The sequence below is a fragment of the Danio aesculapii genome, chromosome 12 (assembly GCF_903798145.1).
Source record: "Danio aesculapii chromosome 12, fDanAes4.1, whole genome shotgun sequence".
In the NCBI taxonomy this organism is placed as follows: Eukaryota; Metazoa; Chordata; class Actinopteri; order Cypriniformes; family Danionidae; genus Danio; species Danio aesculapii.
This window is the reverse complement of record NC_079446.1, coordinates 47,209,229-47,230,845: the sequence shown is the minus strand read 5'-3', so window position 1 is coordinate 47,230,845 and position 21,617 is coordinate 47,209,229. Positions and strand designations below refer to the sequence as shown.

Here is a 21,617-nt window from a genome sequence, read left to right as displayed (position 1 = left end):
TTTGGTTCATATAGCTATTATTACCCTCCATGACAACTGTGAGGGGGTGAATTTTTTTATAACTCATCCATTTCCTTTATATTAGGTTATATTAAGTTTGCATAATTAAGGGCGTGGCCACTTGAGTGACAGCTAGGTCTCGCTGGTCGCCGTCACTTCACCTCAGATGAATCCAGCAGATTAGCCACTGATCTCGGCATATTCATCATATTTTTGTTTTGTTTTATGTGGCTTTACACAGTCAGCTGCCTTTTGGACTTATTTCTTACAATTATCAGATGATATGGCCTGCTGTGTGCACTTAATTGTGCTTACAAACCATTAACGTGGCCTCGTTTCCCATGTGAGTAAAGTTATATACTTGTATACCATCTCTATAAATGTGTGTGTTTTATTTAAGATCATTTATCATTAATATTTTTCTTTAGACCCGTAAAGCACTCCAGAATGTGCCAGATTGATTAGCTGTAGGCTCTAGAACAGTCACCTGAAGCGTTATCATACAGTGTTATGCTGGAGTTCATCAATAGTCTTGCATTTACTAACACACACACATCTGAGGTGTTTGGAAGTAATCTGTGTTTTCCTCCTGTAGAAAAACGTCATAAGAACAATGTTTAGTGGCTCAATGTATTACTACAGTGTTTTTAAAAGTCTAAACACTTTATTGATATAGTGTACAGCCAAGCACATGTGGTCAGAACACAAACGAGTCGCAGGTAATAAAGTATCAAGCGTTTCTCCCAAAGTAAAGTCTGTCTGCCAGGTCTAAGCAAAGTGCCAGCAGGTGTCTGTAGCTCCGCTCACTCTCCGCCTCTTTGCCCTTGTTTGGTATCCCGCCGTGGGTGCGATGACGCGCGAACAAAATGGCGACGGTTGGCCACGCCTATTTGTAGCTTCTTTTGCAGTGTTCAGAAACCTATGGGTGACGTCACGGATACTACGTCCATATATTTTACAGTCTATGGTCCCAATTCGCATATGATACTTATATCAAAGAGCATAGAATCACCAAGAGGCGACACTCTTTGGAAAACAGTTGCTGTTTGGGAAACATCCACTAGATGCCGCTAGTGTCACACGGCGGCCGTTATGGAATGAAAATTCCAATAGGACAACAGCACGAATAAAAATGCTTCTTGATTTAAGAATATTTAGATATTTGGACAAAAAACAAGACAAAAACTTGTGAGAAAAGCTTTTTTAATGTAGAAGATTATTGGCATATATTGCGCTACCCAATTCAGAGTTTTCATTCATTCATTCATTCATTCATTTTCCTTCAGCTTAGTCTCTGATTTATCAGGGGTCACCACAGCGGAATGAACCACTATCTATTCCAGCATATGTTTTACACAGCATATGCCCTTCCAGCTGCAACCCAGTACTGGGAACCCCCCCCCCCCCACACACACACACACACACACACACACACTCATACACTAAGGCAAATTAGTTCATCCAACTGACCTATAGTGCATGTGTTTAACTGTGGAAGAAACCAGAGCACCCGGAGGAAACCCACACCAACACGGGGAGAATATGCAAACTCCACACATAAATGCCAACTGACCCATACGGGACTCAAACCAGCGACCTTCTTGCTGTGAGGGTACAGTGCTAACCACTGAGGAGTGCCGCCGAGGAGTGTTCAAGTAGAAGTATTTACTATGAAGCAAGATTTTGGCTAACTGTTTATTTGTATATTCAGGACGTTAGCGGAGTACTGTCCCAAACTGCAGTCTCTGAAAGTCAACCACTGTCACAATGTGACGGAGTCAAGCCTGGGCGTCCTGCGGCGGAGGAACGTGGAGATCGATGTGGAGCCTCCCCTGCAGAGGGCGCTGGTGCTGCTGCAGGACGTGGTGGGATTCGCCCCCTTCATCAACCTGCAGATTTAACACACACACACACACACACACACACACACACACACAGTACAGGCCCTTCTGGAGTCCACAAGAGGTTAGTTACCAGAAATGATTTGTAAATGCTTGAAAATGAAAATATTTTTCAAAGGGCTGTGCAAAATGGCAATATACACTCACCGGCCACTTTATTAGGTACACCTTACAAGTACCGGGTTGGACCCATTTTGCTTTCAGAACTGCCTTAATCTCTCATGGCATAGATTCAACAAAGTACTGGAAATATTCCTCAGATATTTTGCTCCATATTGACATGATAGCGTCACGCAGTTGCTGCAGATTTGTCGGCTGCACATCCATGATGCGAATCTCCCGTTCCACCACATCCTAAAGGTGCTCTATTGGATTGAGATCTGGTGACTGTGGAGGCCATTTGAGTACAGTGAACTCATTGGCATGTTCATGAAACCAGTCTGAGATGATTCATGATTTATGACATGGTGCGTTATCCTGCTGGAAGTAGCCATCAGAAGATGGGTACACTGTGGTCATAAAGGGATGTACTTGGTCAGCAACAATACTCAGGTAGGCTGTGGAGTTGACACCATGCTCAATTGATACTAATGGAAGTGTGACAAGAAAATATCCCCCACACCATTACACCACCAGCAGCAGCCTGAACTGTTGATACAAGGCAGGATGGATCCATGCTTTCATGTTGTTGACGTCAAGTTCTGACCCGACCATCTGTCTCAGCAGAAATGGAGACTCATCAGACCAGTCAACGTTTCTCCAATCTTCTATTGTCCAGTTTTGGTGAGTCTATGTGAATTGTAGCCTCAGTTTCCTGATCTTAGCTGACAGGAGTGGCACCCGGTGTGGTCTTCTGCTGCTGTAGCCCATCCACCTCAAGGTTGGACGTGTTGTGTGTTCAGAGATGCTCTTCTGCAGACCTCGGTTGTAACGAGTGCTTATTTGAGTTACTGTTGCCTTTCTATCAGCTGGAACCAGTCTGGCCATTCTCCTCTGACCTCTGGCATCAACAAGGCATTTGCGCCCACAGAACTGCCGCTCACTGGATATTTCCTCTTTGTCAGACCATTCTCTGTAAACCCTAGAGATGGTTGTGCGTGAAAATCCCAGTGGATCAGCAGTTTCTGAAATACTCAGGCCAGCCCGTCTGGCACCAACAACCACGCCACATTCAAAGTCACTTAAATCCCCTTTCTCCCCCATTCTGATGCTCGGGTTGAACTGCAGCAGATCGTCTTGACCACGTCTACATGCCTAAATGCGTTGAGTTGCTGCCATGTGATTGGCTGATTAGAAATTTGCGTTAACAAGCAGTTAGACAGGTGTACCTAATAAAGTGGCCAGTGAGTGTATATACAGTTGAAGTCAAAATGATTAGCCCTCCTGTGAAATTTTTAATATTTAAAAAATATTTGCATGGAAAGTATTTCATGTCGCTTTGGAAAAATTATTTTTGTTATTGTTTTTTTTTTCTGTTTCGTCTCATAGGTGTTTTTATCCCCTGGGGGTCGACTTTTGAAACGCTTTTACACCAATGCAAAATCACAGAAGACACAACACCAAATACACATTCAAGTGCTTGACTGGTTTAGTGAATTATAGCATTTAAAAAGAGACTTTCTTTGGTTTAAAACCAATCAATTAGCTCTGGTCCTATTATACCATCACATAAAAGGACATTGGTGGAAATATCTTATTTATTAAAGCTGCTTTTTACATTGTCATGCAAGAACCAAAATGTTGTATTGGTTTACACTCACGAAATACTGAAATATTTGCACTTTTTCAGTGCAGCTTTACTGGACCATTTTAGTGCTGATTTTATTCTCATTTAAGAGAGAAGAACGTCATCGTAATATTAAGGAACTCCACTGTAGATTGTCAATTACACATGAATTGTATGCGAATATATTGATATACTCATATGCACTTTGAAGCCTCAGTTTGACAATATCATTTAGGTTTTGGTTGACTATTGTGAATAAATAAGACAAATCTTATAGTATATATCTCATATAATCTTATGTTTTATCAGCAAATATGTGCACAGAAATATTGCTATCAGCTCAGTTATTTTTCTGGTATTGCTCCTTATATTGCATTGATAAAAATCCTAAATTGACCACATTGAAACATATTTATATTGAGCGTTAAGTGTCACAATATCACAATAATGTGCTTTTCTATATGTTACTGGTCTTTTGTATCTGCTGCTTTATTATAAATAATTCAAGGTGTATAATTTGTTTGTAATTGTTATCATTTTAACAATATCGAAATGGTATATTCTTTTGCACATGCATTTTTGCTTTTGTATATAGGCATGGGACGATAACCGTTTTCAAGGTATACCACGGATTGTGAAAGGCAAGGTTTTAAAACCGCCAAAATTTTCTGTTAAGATTTTTTTAATTACGTTTTTTTTGTTGTTGTTTATTAGGACAACAGTATCTCCAGCAGAAAATATATCCAGAGATGCCATTTTAAATGGTAAAGAAATCTGTTTTCGATACTAATGAAGACAGCAGAAGTCAATGATTGTTTTGAATCATTCAGCCTGACATGTTTACTGCTCCAAAATATTTGAAATGTTTCTCAAAATAAAATACATTGTGTTCAAAGGGGGAAAAAGTTTTTGTTTTTAACCCGGACATTTAAAAAGAATATTTTAGAACAATACCATGAAACCGTGATATTTTTATCCAAGGTTATCATACCGTCAGAAACTTATAGTGGCCCATGCCTATTAGTGTAATTCTGCAAACGTGTGGTTGACTGTAAATAATTAAATGCAGATTGCTGACAAAGTATAAAGTCTTTTGCAAGATGATGCTTTTGAAATATTATTTGGATCATGACTGGTAAGTTTGTGGTATTAAAATGTTTACATTTTAAACTTTAAAGGTCCTGTGAAGTGGATTGTTGTTAAAAGGGATACAGCTGTGGTCGGAAGTTAGCGAGAATTATTTATATTATTTATTAAATTACTGTATTAAAATAGTATTTTATCAACCTATACCCCTACCAAAACCCTCACAGTAATGTAAAAACAGCAATTACAATGAATATTATTCATATTATTTATTAAACTACTCATTAAATTGTATTTTATTAACATCCACCCTACCACAACCCTGACAGTAATGTAAAAACGTAATTATACCGAGTATTATTCATATTATTTATTACATTACCCATTAATTGTATTTTATCAACGTCTACCCCTACAACAACCCTGATAGTTATGTGAAAATATTAATTATGCCAAGTATTATTCATATTATTTATTAAATTACCTATTAAATTGTATTGCATTAACCCCAACCCCGACCCTCACAGTAATGTAAAAACAGTAATTATAGAGTAGTATTTATATTATTTATTAAATTACCCATTAATTATATTTTATTAATGTCTACCCCTACCTACACTATTTTATAGTTATCCTTAAAATTAACACACTGCTACTAACATCTAAAAAATACTGTTTTAATTTTCACGGGTGCTTTAAAGCATTTAACCAGCAGATGTCGCTGTAGCCTATGCTTTCAGATGGATGGTCTATTTATTAATGAGATACAAGTGTGCAAAAAAATGTGCAATTTTGGCAAAGATTGTGAATTGTTTGTTTAGAGTTTTGAAAATTGACACCAGAGTTATGAAATTTGTGGCAAAAAGATTGTAAAAAAACTATAATAGGGATAGCTTGACATTGAAAAAGAGGTTTACTCTTGATTCAATAATAGAAAACATTATGATAATCCTTGACTAAAGGAAAGGCTGAGTCCTAACTAACTGAATTATTAGCCTTTTATTTTAGTCATTTACTATCTCTGATGATCCCTCCAACTCAATTCTGGATTGTGAAACTCTATACAGACATTATGTTATGATTTATCCTTTCTTTTCTCCCCCCACTGAAAAGAAATAAATAGAAATGAAACATACTCTTGTAAAATTTGATTAAGATTATACATGTAAATAAATATTATATTTAAATTGTATAGTACAATTCAGTGGTACACAGCAGGACAGTAAACATCTATATATGTTGTATCAATTTGGTATTATGATATTTATTTATTATGTTTATTTTCTTCTGCCACTTAAAAGAAACGAATAGAAATGAAAAATACTACTACTACTACTACTACTACTAATGATAAAATAATACTAAAAATAACTCAAACTGATTATGATTAGATTATATATGTAAATATACTGTTAAAATGTATTGCACAATTCAGTGCTACATAGCTAACACTTTTTAAAATATAGAAATACGTGGTAAAATTAACTCAATCTAAAAACAATGTTTATGAAAGATCCATTTCAAGTTATACACTTTAAATCATCGCGATTATTGTTTGCAATTACATTTTTATGAGCAGCACAAATGTTAAAACATAACAACACAGTTGAATCCAGCTGTAAACATTTATTTTGTGCTCGCTTATGTATAGCATACAGTTGGCAATAAGTATGCTAATAATATGCACGTCACAGCTAACACTGTGTGTGTTTCTCTTCAAACAGCAGTTCATAGATAAATCGCTTGAGGCGTGATGACAGCTCTAAACATGTATTTGCCCTTTATTTTCTTTGACTCACTTTATTCACAGCATTTATTTTTGCCTTCAGAGACTCGACCTGAAAAACTCGTCACACCTGTCAGTAATTTCAGCACGCGAGCTCTGAGCATGCGCACTGGGTCCGGAATGGAACACTAATAACGCACTGCATACTGCGTACTACATATAGAAATGGTACAGTCTAGAAGGGATACAGCTGTGGATACCCACGTCAAGACAGCATAGTTGTTGTGACACTGTTCAACATTGATTAATATTTTTACATTATTCCGATGGTTGGCTTTAGGGTTGAAGTAGCGTTAGACGTTAATAAAATACATTTTCACGTGTATTTTAATAAATAATCTGAATAATACTCTGTTTTTTACATTACTGTGATGGTTGGGCTAGCTGTAGACGTTAATAAAATACAACTGATGGATTATTTAATAAATAATACAAATGAAATAATACCTGTCTTGCAGGCATATTTTTGTTGTTTGTTTCTTGTAGCGTTTCATTATGGATTCAGCTTGAATGTTTCAATCCATAATATAAATTATAGAAACGCAAATTCAAAACAAATTAATAATAAATAAATAAATAAATAAGTAGTAAATAAATTAAAAAAATAAAATATCAGAGGTAAGTTCAGTTGGAATGTTTCAGAGAGTAAATATGCTAATGCTATACAATATTAAGTATATTACGAAGCTAAAATAATTGTATATATACAAATCAAATTCAAACTCTGTAAATACATTTTTTAAATATTTATTCAGTCCAAAGACATGCGGTACAGGTGAAATGGGAAGGCTAAATTGTCCATAGTGTATGTGTGTGAATGAGTGTGTGTGGATGTTTCCTGGAAGGGCATCCGCTGCATAAAACATGTGCTGGATAAGTTGGTGGTTCATTCTGCTGTGGCGACCCCGGATTAATAAAGGGACTAAGCCGAAAAGAAAATGAATGAACATTTATAATTGTAACTAATTACAGTCACTAAAGAGTTAATTATATATATATATATATATATATATATATATATATATATATATATATATATATATATATATATATATATATATATATATATATGCATGTATGTATGTATGTATGTATGTATGTGTGTGATTAAATACATTAAATAAATACTATAGCCATTTACAGTATAGTAAATACTAGTGTTTTTGAACCCTACTTCAGTAAAATATATTTATTAATATTTCCAAATCTTTGGATTTATGCTGAATCATTTTGGGAGTATCATAACTAAAACCTTAATATATTAAATAAAAAATAATATATTTTTAATGTTTATTTAATGTTTACCATGCAAATCCAATTATTTGGTAAACAAAGCAAGTTTCTCATATAATATCTCTACTAAAAGACAGAAAATATTACTGTACAAGCTCTATTGTAAAGAAATCATATTAATATTTTTATATTAGTCAATAATATTACTGTAATTATTTTAAAAACTGAATAAATATAAATCTACATACATTTACACAGAAAGATAAACAGACTCAATAATGGGCTGAACATCTGCGGAAATCTTTGGATTCTGTAGGGCCTACTGATAAGCTGTAAATAATATCGTAGTATACTTTAGTTTTTACTACAGTAAACACTAGGGCGTAGTGGTATAGCATAGACCTATTTATAGTTAGTTCTAGAAAACTACATACTACGTAATTTACTCATAATACTATAGTTGTTGTGTTACCATAGCAACCATAAAATCAACTCAACAGATTAATTCAAGTACTTCACTACAGCATGTATCCAAAACACTACACTATTTACCATTTCTCGGGGTCTCGACGTATCAAAAAGTTGTTTTCTTGTGATCATTCATTCAATTTCCTTTGGCTTAGTCCTTTTATTCATCAGGGATCGCTACAGCGGAATGAACCACCAACTATTCCAACATATGTTTTACACAGCGGATACCCTTTCAGCTGCAACCCAGTACTGGGAAACACTCATACACACTCATTCACACGATGGCAGATTTAGTTTATTCAATTTACCTATAGCGCATGTGTTTGGACTGTTGGGGAAACCGGAGCACCCGGAGGAAACCCGGGTAGAACTTGCAAATACACACAGAAATGCTAACTGGCCCAGCCGGGACTTGAACCAACAACCTTCTTGCTTTGAGGCGGCAGTGCTAAACACTGAGCCACCGTGTCACCTTTCTTATTATCACAACTTATTATTTTGCATTTTTATGTATTATTTTGGCTATTATTATTATGATTAGGCTAGTATTATTCATATCTGTCTATTGTATGACCAGTTTGAACACACTGACCTGAATGAGCCTCCGCGCGCCCTCTAGCGACATAACTGCACTCCTACAAGCATCACAAGCCACTCAGCGCTCGCAGTGCACTACTAGTAGTATGAGTGTAGTGTGTAAGACAGTGATTGAAACACAGCCCGTGCTCTCACACCGGCGGGGCTGATGTCTGACTCTATTAGTTAGAGACACACTCTGTTCCCTGCCGTCCTTCTCATTTGTCCAATAAAACACGAATGCAAGACCGAGCCGAGGAGCTTTCCGCATCAGCAGCGCCATCGGTTCTGGCCAGAAAAACCCAGAGAGAGCCTCCTGATGAAGATGAAGATGACGAAGATGATGATGAAGATGCTGAGTGCATGCGGACTGCAGTAACAGCAGCAGCAGAAGAGCCGCATTCCTCCATGCACATCCACCGGTGAGAGTTTTTTTTAGTTTCAGTGCGCGCCTGCTGGGCTTTTGCATGCAGATTATGTCCTCAATCACTGACATACTGTTGCATTGGTGCATGCAGAAACATTGCGGTCAGTCTCTGGGGAATGTCATGCTCAAACACATGCTGAATCAAGTGTTGATTTGCACGAGACGTGTGTGTGAGTGTGTGTGTGTGCGCGTGTATGCATATGTGTGTGTGTGTGTGTGTGTGTGTGTGTGTGTGTGTGTGTGTGTGTGGCCTGAGATTGTTCGTCCTAAAGGACACCGGGCAGGCGACCTTTAAATGTTCAAATTATAGCTTATATTTTGCGGTTTGATGGTTTTTATTGGTCAGAAGTGCATTTATTTTGTAAGTTCTTGTCTGGAATCAACCAGTTGATCATCACATAGGACGTTGAGGTCATGATACTTTGCATATGTGCTGTTATGTGATCTTTGATGCGGTTCAATTGCGTTTTTGGTGTGTAAGTTTTTACAATATCAGCAATTTATTTTGGTATTGTTGTTCTGAGGTGTCATTGATCATTTTGAAATAATCAAGAGTTCATTTGAGCAGTTTTATAAATCTCATTTTGTCATTTTCTGTATATCTCTGCATCATTTCTAAAATAAATAGTTAAATCTAAAAAAATGTTCTAGATGAGGAAAAATATATAAATAATAAGTCTTTAATATAAGTAAAATAAGATAAAATTAGTTTATTTTACTTCTACCCCATTGACAGGAAAAAAAAACTCACTTAGTTTTGATGTGCAATTCTGAAAACGACAATATCTGATATAATTAAAGCTTGGTTTGGTGGGATATTTGGTGTTTGAGGGTTTTTATTGGTCAGAAGTGCTCTTATTTTGTAAGTTCTTGTCTCGAATCCATCTGTTGAGGTGTGATTGACAATTTTGAGTTAAACAAGTTTATCTGAGCAGTTTTCTAAATCCCAGTTTTTAATTTTCTGTGTATATCTCTGCATCATTTTTCAAATAAATAGTTGAAGCGAGAAATATTTTCTAGTCAAGGAAAAATATAGGTATTATAAGTCTAAATTAAGTCCTTAAAAAAGTAAAATAATCTTAAGTTGAAATAAGTACAATAAAATAAAATGTGTGTGTTTTTCTTCTACTCCACTGACAGGAAAAAACAACTCAATTTTGACGTGTCATTTCTGAAAACAAGACAATATCTGATATAATTAAAGCTTGGTTTGGTGGGATATTTGGTGTTTGAGGGTTTTTATTGGTCTGAAGTGCTCTTATTTTGTAAGTTCTTGTCTGGAATCAACCAGTTGATCATCATATAGGACGTTGAGGTCATGATACTTTGCATGTGTGCTGTTATGTGATGTTTTATGGCGTTCAATTGCGTTTTTGGTGTATAAGTTTTTACAATATCAGCAGTTTATTTTGGTGTAGTTGTGATTGATAATTTTGAAATAATCAAGAGTTTATTTGAGCAGTTTTCTAAATCCCATTTTTTAGTTTTCTGTAAATATCTCTGCATCATTTCTCAAATAAATAGTTAAATCGAGAAACATTTTCTAGACGAGGAAAAAATGTAGAAATAATATGTAGAAATTAAGACCTTTAAAATAAGTAAAAAGTCAATATATACAATACAATTAAATAAAATGTGTGTGTTTTTCTTCTACCCCACTGACAGGATAAAAAACTCAATTTTGACGTGTCATTTCTGAAAACAAGACAATATTTGGTATAAATAAAGCTTGGTTTGGTGGGATATTTTGGTGTTCAGGATTTTTTTTTTGGTTAGAAGTGCTCTTAATTTGGATTTTTTTGACTGGAATCAACCAGTTGATCATCATATAGGACGTTGAGGTCATGTTACTTTGCATGTGTGTGTGTGTGTTGTTATGAAATATTTGATGGTGTTCAATTGTGTTTTTGGTGTATTTTTCTTCTTGAAATTGAAATCCTACATAAGTTTTACAATATCTGCAGTTTATTTTGGTATAGTTGTTCTGAGGTGTCATTGATAATTTTGCATTAAACAAGAGTTTATTTGAGCAGTTATAAATCTCATTTTGTCATTTTCTGTGTATATCTCTGCATTAGTTCTCAAATAAATTGTTAAATTGAGAAACATTTCCTAGAAAAGGAAAAATATTGATAATAAGTCAAAATTAAGACCTAAAAATAAGCCAAATAAGTGAAATAAGACCAAATGTACATAAAATAAGTTTATTTCACTTCTACCCCATTGACTGAATTTTTTTTTTACATGTAAATCTGAAAACAAGACAATATTTAATTAAAGCTTGTTTTAGTGGGATATTTTGGTGTGTGAGGGTTTTTATTGGTCAGAAGTGCTCCTGTTTTGTAAGTTCTTTTCTGTTGATCATCATATAGGACGCTGAGGTCATGATCCTTTGTGCATGTGTGTTATGAAATATAAGATGGTGTTCAGTTGTGCTTTTGGTGTATTTTAGCATGAGGTGTTTTTTTTCTTGAATATGAAACCCCACATAAGCTTTTTCAATATTAGGAGTTACTTTTTTGGTATAGTTGTTCTGAGGTTTGATTGTGTTTAAGGATCACCAGATGGATTTCTGATTGACAATGCTAAGTTTTGTCACTAGTTTTTAAGGCTAGTAAAAAGTATTGTCTTGTTTTTCATAAATGACACGTCAAAATTGAGTTTTTTTTCTTGCTATTGGAGTATAAGTAAAATAAATTAACTTTATTTTATCTACCATTTTATCGTATTTTTATAAAAGCTTATTTAAAATAAGGATTTTATAATAAATTTTTTACATTTGCTGTCATTAAGTTGAAGCACCCTGCTGTCTAGATATCAGTTTCTGCATTGAACATTAATATATAATACACTGCAATAAATGCTTTTTTAGTTTTTATCTCGCTTATCTTTGATGAAGGCTTGAGATTTTTCAACTTAGACTTTTAAAAACAGTCAAACCTATTCTATCTAGAAAAAAGTTTGAAACAATTTATGCTTTTATTACTTCTAGGTTGGACTACCTGCAACTCACTATATTTAGGTATCAGTCAGACAACTCTATCCTGTTTACAGTTAGTTCAAAATGCTGCTGCAAGGCTTTTAACTGGTACCTAAAAAACATGAGCACATCACACACGTCTTACACTCTTTACACTGGTTGCCTGTGTACTATCGTGTCACTTTTAAAATTCTTCTCTTGGTTTTTAATCACTAAGTGGGGCTTATTAATAAACTAATTTCGAGAGGATCACGTGCTTATGATTTATCACAGCCGGTCACGTATTAAGCTAATCAGTATCATCCAATCATATGAGCCATAAGCTACTATAAATAACCACAGTTTTCAGTCCACTTTATCTTCGTTTGGAAGAAACCCCCCTTCCTCCCCATTCTCCTCCTTCACTATAGATCGGGTGGCACGGAGGCCCAGTGGTTAGCACTGTTAGCCCCACAGCAGGAACACTGCCAGCCCTGGTCCTGCCAGGTCGGTAGGTGTTTCTGTGAGGAGTTCGTATATTCTCCCCGTGTCCATGTGGGTTTTCCTCGGGTTCTCCGGTTTCCTCCCACCATCCAAATATATACATCATGCATAACAGTCAAGCATTTGTCTAGTCCCCTTTTTTCCGCACGTGTTCCCTTAGCTACTGCAGATGGGGAGTTCTGAGATCCACCGAGCTCAGGCTCCCCTCTCGCTCTGCAAACGGGAGGAAGCCCCGGGCTCGAGGATCACTTGAACTCGGGGCTCTCTCCCGGGACAGCATGCCAAACAAGCTTTTGATGAATCATCAGCTAAGTGTGAACTCTTGAAATGGCTTTGCACCTTTTTATCCGTCAGACCTGTTGACTGAGTATTAGCCTGGTCGGTCTCTTCAGTCCTCAAACCAGAGACTATTATTAAAGTCCCTTTAAGGCAAGTCATTTCACTCGGCGGCTATCTTCGAAACGCCTCTCTGGCAGTATGCTCGAGCATTCTGTCTGAATGGGGAAACATCAAATTCTCTAAAATTGTTTGCCAAACCTACGATTACATTACATATTTGGAATCACCAATAAAATTAAAATTTATCTCTTAAGTTTCGTTTCTAAACGTCCAAATCAAACAAAATCTGCCTATGTTCAGGTTGTCCTGCGGATCTGCACTCAAAAGCAATGAGATCACGACACTGACCTCATTAATGGCCGTCCTACACATGATCATTCTCTGGATAATGCTTCGTCAGATCTCGCTGCTCTTCTAAAGTAATTCACATGGTCTTGATGGCGAATCTCCACCAGAAACGACAGCGACTCTTTGTTTACATGTTTGTGGGCGTTTGAATAGTTGCAGTCATGTGATGTGTGTTTGAAAGGACGGACTGTATCTTGCGTTCGTTTCATACAGATTACAAAACCAAAAAACTTTTGTTTTCAAGTGGACTTGGTTCATTTAAAAGTACAAATTTCAAGCGTATGTTGATATGTTTCTTATATCTGTGAAGCAAGTATTCGCAGAGATTCCAGTGTGTTTGTTGACTATCAAGCTGTCGTAAAAACAGATGTCTGGTTTGAGCTTCTCCCCTGGAGAAACGTCAGTCTATAGCGATCGCTGATTGGCTCCTGTAGCAGTAAGCGGGGCTTCATTCGCCATATTGATCGTTACACTTTTCCCCATTCAAAACTATACCAGTGACACGTCTTGCGTATTCTAAAGTCTTTGCTATTATGCATCCTTAAGTCGAGGCTGAAATGCAGGAGTGACTGTGCTTTCGCTGTAGCTAGTCCTACATTGTGGAATGCTCTTCCCCTTTGTATTAGATCTATATCATCTCTGTCTGTTTTTAAATCTAGGTTGAGGACTTACCTTTTTGATTTGTTATTTTATCAGTGAGAATTGCTTGTTTTAACTGTAATTTTAATCTAATATTTTAATCTTTCTCCTTGCGATTTTGTATTGTGCAGCACATTGGTCAACCTTTGGTTGCATTTAATAGTGCTATATAAATAAAATTGACATTGACATTTTTATTATTCACATTTTAGTCCAAATATCTCAATATTCTATAATCAAGAAGCATTTTCTAGTTAAATATATTGTCTTGTTTTCTGAAATAATAATAATAATAATAATAATAATAATAATAATAATAATAATAATAATAATATTAATAACAGTAAAAATGAGTCAATTATCTTTTAAATATAATTCATTTTTAATTATTAATAAAATTACAATCAAAAATAATCTGCCAATGGAGTAAGCAAATAAACTTGTTTCAAAGATTATTTCACTTGCCCCATTGACAGACAAAAAGTCATTTATTTATGACTTTATTCATTTTCCTTCAGCTTAATCCTTTATTTATCAGGCGTCGCCACAGTAGAATGAACCACCAACTATTCCAACATGTGTTTTATGCAATGAATGCCCTTCCAGCGGCAACCCAGTACTGCAAAACAACCATGCACACTCAGATTCACACTCATACACTACAGCCAATTTAGTTTGTTCAGTTCCCCTATAGCGCATGTGTTTGGACTGTGGTGGAAACCGGAGCACCCGGAGGAAACCCACACCAACACAGGGAGAACATGCAAACTCCTTGCAGAAATGCCAACTGACCCAGCTGGGACTTGAACCTGCAGCAACCGTCTTGCTGTGAGGCGACGGTGCTAACCACAGAGCAACCGTGCCGCCCCTGGTTTTAGATATTTATTAGAACTAGAAACGAGACAACATCTCTTAAGTTAGAAAATCATTTGTATTTGCAGTGTACCAATATACACAACATACAGTAATCTTGACATGTGATGCTACACAGTATTCACATGAAGTGTTTATTATTCACATAGATGTTTCGTATTAGCTGCTAGATTTCTCAGTTGGCAGAAATCGAGCGCCTGTGTTAATGTGCCGAGCCGGCGTGGTGAACAGCTGATGTGATAACCTCCAATCGTCTGTAAATCGGTGATAAATCAGCCCTGCCAATGCAGCGCTGGATCATTAGTGCTGTCCAAAGCTGTTGCTCCCATTCAGTGCCTGCCGAAAACTCCATTCTGTCCCGAGAAAGACGTTTGACTCTTTAAGAATGATGGATTATTGTGTCTGACACAAAGCTGCAGGTGCTGTTCAGGATACAGATGGTACAGAAAGAGCCGGAAAGCAACAGTGAACATTAGGGCTGCAGAGTATGATGAAAAACTAGTGTTATCATGATAATAGTACTGTATATGCTGGGGAATTATTAGCACATGTCCTGTCCCCCACTTTTTATGATGTATTTATTTATTTTTAATCGCAGTGTATGGACCGAGAGAGTCTGCTGCTTGCATCCCAATGTGCATACTTGTACTCAGTCCTAAAAGAAAACCCTTTTTAGTGAAGAAACAGTAGATATTTTTGAGTGTGTAGCCGAAGAGTATGCAAGCTTTGGGACACACCACTCATTAATGCAGGGGTTTTCCACCTTTTAGGACCCCCCCCCCCCCCCCCCCCCAGTTCGGTCAATTTCACTCGCATTAATTATATTGAAACAGAAATATATAGCTTAACTGATTCAGTGTGATGGCTGAGCCTGTTTCTGTGAGGACAACATGGTTGGATCCCTGACAAAACTAACCGTGAATTATCTTCCAATGCCAATAAGTGTGAGCCATAGCTAGGGCCAGACGGAATCTGCGGACGTTTTTTGCTATTTGTGCGGAGAATTTTGTTAAAAATCTGCGGATTTCTGCTGAATTATTTTGGGAGTGTCATAACTAAAATCTTAATATATGAAATAAGAGGTAATCCCTTTTTAACTTTAATGTTTACAATGAAAATCCAATTAGATTGACTTTATTTGGTAAACAAAGCAAGTCTCTCATATAATATCTCTACTAAAAGACAGAAAATATGACTGTACAAACTGCATTGTACATAAATCAGATGAACATTTTCATATTAGTCAATAATATTACTGTAATTTAAAAAAACTGAATAAATATGGATTTACACACATTTAAAGAACAGAACACACAGAAAATGTTGCTTCGCAAAGCCAAGTTCGCAGAGCCCTGACGGTGTGGTTGAGTACGTTTACAAGGACACCAATACTTTAATAGATTTTTAAAACAATTAAGACAATACTTTAATTAAAAGTCACCATGTTAATAGCAAATGTTTTTATTTATTTAGTGATGGATTTATTTATTTTTTGTTATTTTTGTAACCTTAATCCAACTAAAGTCATAACTGCACTAAACATTGAATGGAATTAAGACGTGGGGTGTGCATATATTAGTGTCATTATTGAAGTAAACACCGCAATCAAACTATTACAATCATATTGGATGCGGCTGTCAGTAAAGAACCGCACACACACACACACACATATTGCGAAATGTGGAAGTTTTTTCCTTTCATTGGCGTGCGTTATTAAAATTTAGAACGTCGTCTGCAGTCGAGGGATGTTTTGCCCATTTTGTGACAAACTCATGAGCAGCTTAACGCGGCTTTGCTTTGCTTGTGGTTGTTGTTTGGAGTTTCTGAAGGACGCAGACCAGATGGAAACACCAGACATACAGCATCAATGTGTTCGATATTTTAATGACGGCTGCGTAATTGTGGACATGATGTCAAGTCTACACGGTGTAAACATCTGCTTAAGGACTCTTAAAAGTAAACTGAATGAAGCCGGTGTTACGGTTTAACTGGTGTCCGTGTTAACTGGGGACCCTTTCCAGATGTAAACTATTCACATTGGCAGATTGACAGATTCGTCACTTTTTCACAGCAACAAAACATGCCCAAACGAATAAATATTCTTATTACTTTGTGTCAGTGTCACTGTAAACATTATTGATTTTAATATTTATGTGGCAGAACAGTACATAAGCAAAATTAATGGAAAGAAATAATTATAATTGACATATCATCAACGGGATTCGAACCCAGGTCAAAAGGTTCAGCGTGAGTATCAATTGACCTATCTAACTGAGCTAACCAGGTCTATATAGTGTTGTCGGTTTTCATATCTTTATCAGTCAACATATGACATGCTCTGATTGTTTCCATGTACTTGCGTTTACATGTTTCTACATACTCTCACACTGATATTTTCTCAGAATAGCTCTAATATGTTTTATCGCAGTTGGTCAAACCATGATTTTTATAGTTGTAGACTGTGTCTGTGGTTATAGTTGTAGACTATAGTTGTAGACTGTGGTAACCTGTGTCTACAAAGTCACACACGAGCTGATATTTTCCAGTGTGTGGTACATTCCACGTCACTCCCGGTGTGTGGTACATTCCACGTCACTCCCGGTGTGTGGTACATTCCACGTCACTCCCGGTGTGTGGTACATTACCTTTCCGTAAGGAATCTGTAATTGTAAATTTGTTTCGGGACTTGTAAAATGTTTTGCGTCTTAATTTTTTTCTAAAATGTAAATTTGTTTTGTCCTTGGTAAAATCATTTTTCCTATGTAATTTTGTCTTATGATAGGTAAAAATGTTTTCCAAAATGTATATTTGTCTCGAGCTTTGTGAAAGTGTTTCACACTTTGTAATATTGTTTTGCACTTCCAGGCCACTGTAGCCTAGCAACCACTCAGAACACCTTAGCAACCACCTAGCAACACCTTAGTAACCACCTAGAACACCCTAGCAACCGCCTAGCAACCACCCAGAACACCTTAGCAATGGTCTAGCAACGCCTTAGCAATGACTTAGAACACCCTAGCAACCATATCTAATCTCTCTGATTAGTATTTTCTGTATGTCGTTCGTCCGCTCATGTATCAGGCCTGAGAATCCCGCAGAAACTCTTTCATCTCTCCGCCTGCTGCCCACACGCACTTTCTTCTTCCTACAGCCTCTTTTCTTCTTTACACCCTCAATAACCTTTCCTACGTTTCCTTTCACACGCTCCCTCGTTCTCCCACTCTCTCCATCTGTCTCAAACCCAAATGAATCATTACTCGCACGGAAGCTGTGATCCAGGCCTGAGATGCATCGCATGTGCACATCATAAGATCTGCTCGATGATATTTCACAAATGGATAAGCTCGTAATCTCCTCGATGTTTACGACTGTCATTGTACTGGTCAACTATAATCAGGCCTGTCACAACAATCATTATATGGACTTATAGCACAACAGGAACATGACCTCAGTCATTTTTGGTGATGCAATATATCGCCCATACATAAAAACATATTCTAGCAGTGTTTTAGCTGACTGTGCAACATCTCTCTTGTTCAGAGGTGTCAGTAACAGTATGGTTAAAAACACTATACTATTTGCTATAAATTATTTTAATACTTTATTAGGTACACCTTACTACTACCAGGTTGGACTCCCTTTTGCCTTAATCTGCCTTAATCCTTCATGGCATAGATTCAACAAGGTACTGGAAATATTCCTCAGAGATTTTGCTCCGTATTGACATGATAGCATCACACAGTTGCTGCAGATTTGTCGGCTGCACATCCATGATGCAAATCTCCCATTCCACCACATCCTAAATGTGCTCTATTGGATTGAGCTCTGGTGACTGTGGAGGCCATTTGAGTACAGTGAACTCATTGTCATGTTCAAGAATCCAGTCTGAGATGATTCTTGATTAATGACATGGTGCGTTATCCTGCTGGAAGTAGCCATCAGAAGATGGGTACACTCTGGTCATAAAGGGATAGACATGGTCAGCTACAATACTCAGGTAGGTTGTGGCTATGCTCAATTGGTACTAATGGATCCAAAGTGTGCCAAAAAAAAATCCCCCACACCATTACACCACCACCACCAGCCTGAACTATTGATACAAGGCAGGATGGAGCCTTGCTTTCATTTTGTTGACCTCAAGTTCTGACCCGACCATCTGAATGTGGCAGCAGAAATGGAGACTCATCAGACCAGGCAACGTTTCTCCAATCTTCAATTGTCCAGTTTTGGTGAGCCTCAGTTTCCTGTTCTTAGCTGACAGGAGCGGCACCCGGTGTGGTCTTCTGCTGCTGTAGCCCATCCGCCTCAAGGTTGGTTGTATTGTGCGTTCAGAGATGCTCTTCTGCAGACCTCGGTTGTAACGAGTGGTTATTTGAGTTACTGTTGCCTTTCTATCAGCTGGAACCAGTCTGGCCATTCTCCTCTGACCTCTGGCATCAACAAGGCATTTGCGCCCACAGAACTGCCGCTCGCTGGATATTTCCTCTTTCTCAGATTATTCTCTGTAAACCCTAGAGATGGTTGTGGCTGAAAATCCCAGTAGATCAGCAGTTTCTGAAATACTCAAACCAGCCCATCTGGCACCAACAACCACGCCACATTCATTCATTCATTCATTCATTCATTCATTTTCTTTTTGGCTTAGTCCCTTTATTCATCAGGGGTCGCCACAACGAAATGAACCACCGACTTATTCAGCATATGTTTTACGCAGCGGATGCCCTTCCAGCTGCAACCCATCTCTGGGAACATGCCACATTCAAAATCATTTAAATCACCTTGTTTTGACCAAGTCTACATGCATAAATGCATTGAGTTGCTGCCATTAATTGGCTGATCAGAAATTTGCATTAACGAGCAGTTGGACAGGTGAACCTAATGTGGCTAGTGAGTGTATATTTTCATGTGGGTGTCTGACAATTGAAAATAGATCTTGTAGCAGATATATCAGCCTCTGTCACTTTTTACCTTACACATAATTTTTATTAGCATTTATTAGTATTTAAGATATGCGTTTTCACATTCTGATTCCAATGCCTGATTATTAAATCATTAAAATGACTATAATTAAATGAAATGTTCTTAAGAATAAAATATGTGTTCTTTGGAAGGGTGTACTTGCATTATGATGATATTATATTATCATTCTGACATTTATGCAATGAGTGGCATAAAATGGTCTTAAAATGACAATAATATCCTTTATCGCAATATATTTTGGTGCAATATATCGCACAGCAAAAAATAGAAATCGTGATAGACCTAATTATAATTCAGACTCAACATTGTATATCTTAAAATGTGACTATTGGGAATGTGCACATTGCATTATCAATGCTGAAACCATATAATGTGCAGCTCTAGTCTGCAGTGACCTCATCTTAAGCTATTTGACAGCAAGCATGCTCTTTGTGTGTGTGTGGACGTTAAGTTGGTTAAAAACCATTAGTGAGCTCAGACCATCAAAATAATTCTGCTCTAATTTGATTTAGGCTCCATCTTTTTGAGTCTGAAACGTGATGCTTCCTGAATGTTATTTAATAGCAAGTGATTGGATGTGATCAGAACGTTGACTACTGTATGAACCAGAATTCATGCGTTTTGAATGGAAATAATTGGCTCTGAAAGGTTTTGGGTGTAATTGTCTGGCAGTTATGCATCAAGCAAAATATATTAAATTGTTGATTTGTGTAAATGAGGCAAACTAATCAGTTCAGCCGTCATGAGGATTGAATTACAGTAATGCAGTTTGTGTGTGAGTTCAGAAGGTGATGTATTTAAGGCCAATGTACTGCTGTCTAAAGGGACGTTAAGGAAGGACATGTTGAGATGGTTTTGTTTATTTTCTATTTTGGTATAATTGATCATTTTCACTCATGCTGTGAAGGTCTACACTTTATCACAAAGAGCTCCTGAGATTAATACGTTTATTTAAAATGTGTGACCTAGGAGAATTGAGTCTTAAAGGGCCCGTCAAGAGCACATCCAAGTCTATTCTGTTCAGAGTAGCTGCATTTTCATTCATTCATTTTCTTTTCGGCTTAGTCCCTCTATAAATTCAGGGTTGCCACAGCGGAGTGAACCGCCAGCTTATCCAGCACATGTTTTACGCAGCGGATGCCCTTCCAGTCGCAACCCATGACTAGGAAACAACCATACACATTCACACACTCACGCTTCTGACAATTTAGCCTACCCAATTCACCTATAGTGCATGTCTTTGGACTTGGAAAGCGGAGCACCCAGAGGAAACCCACGCAAACGCAGGGAGAACATGCAGAAACGCCAACTAACCCAGCCGAGGTTCAAACCAGCAACCTTCTTGGTTTGAGGCGAACGTGCTACCCACTGCACCACCGCGTTACCTATATATGTATTTATTTAATTTAATATTTAGAGTAATATTTAGCAATATTATTGCAATTTTAAAAAGCAGCTTTCTGTGTGAATATGATGTACAGTTTAATTAGTTTTTAATAAAAAATAAATATTTAATGATTTATTTTTTATATTTGTTATATTGTTATTTTTAAGTTATTAATAATTAAATTCTGAATTTTCTGCACCTTTGCTCCAGTCTTGTCACATGATCCTTGATTAAAATATTCTAATATTATTAACAAGAAATATTAACACTTGAAAGCTCAGTTTTTTTTCAAGATTTTTTAGGTAAAAAGCTCAACTGAACAGCATTTATTTAAAATGCAATCTCATCTAAACTTAGAAAAGTCTTTACATTTTTGTATATT

At 36.8% G+C, this 21,617-nt stretch overlaps 1 protein-coding gene across 1 annotated transcript in view; it reads left to right on the top strand.

Moving 5' to 3' along the window:
- fbxl15 (F-box and leucine-rich repeat protein 15) overlaps positions 1 to 4,724 on the top strand; it is a 9,832-nt gene extending 5,108 nt beyond the window's left edge. The window contains exons 4-5 of the mRNA XM_056470191.1: positions 1,712 to 1,965; positions 3,390 to 4,724. Coding sequence (XP_056326166.1) covers positions 1,712 to 1,901 — 190 coding nt within the window. The 3' untranslated portion in view covers positions 1,902 to 1,965; positions 3,390 to 4,724. The remainder of the gene's footprint in view (positions 1 to 1,711; positions 1,966 to 3,389) is intronic.
- The last annotated feature ends 16,893 nt before the right edge of the window (positions 4,725 to 21,617 follow it).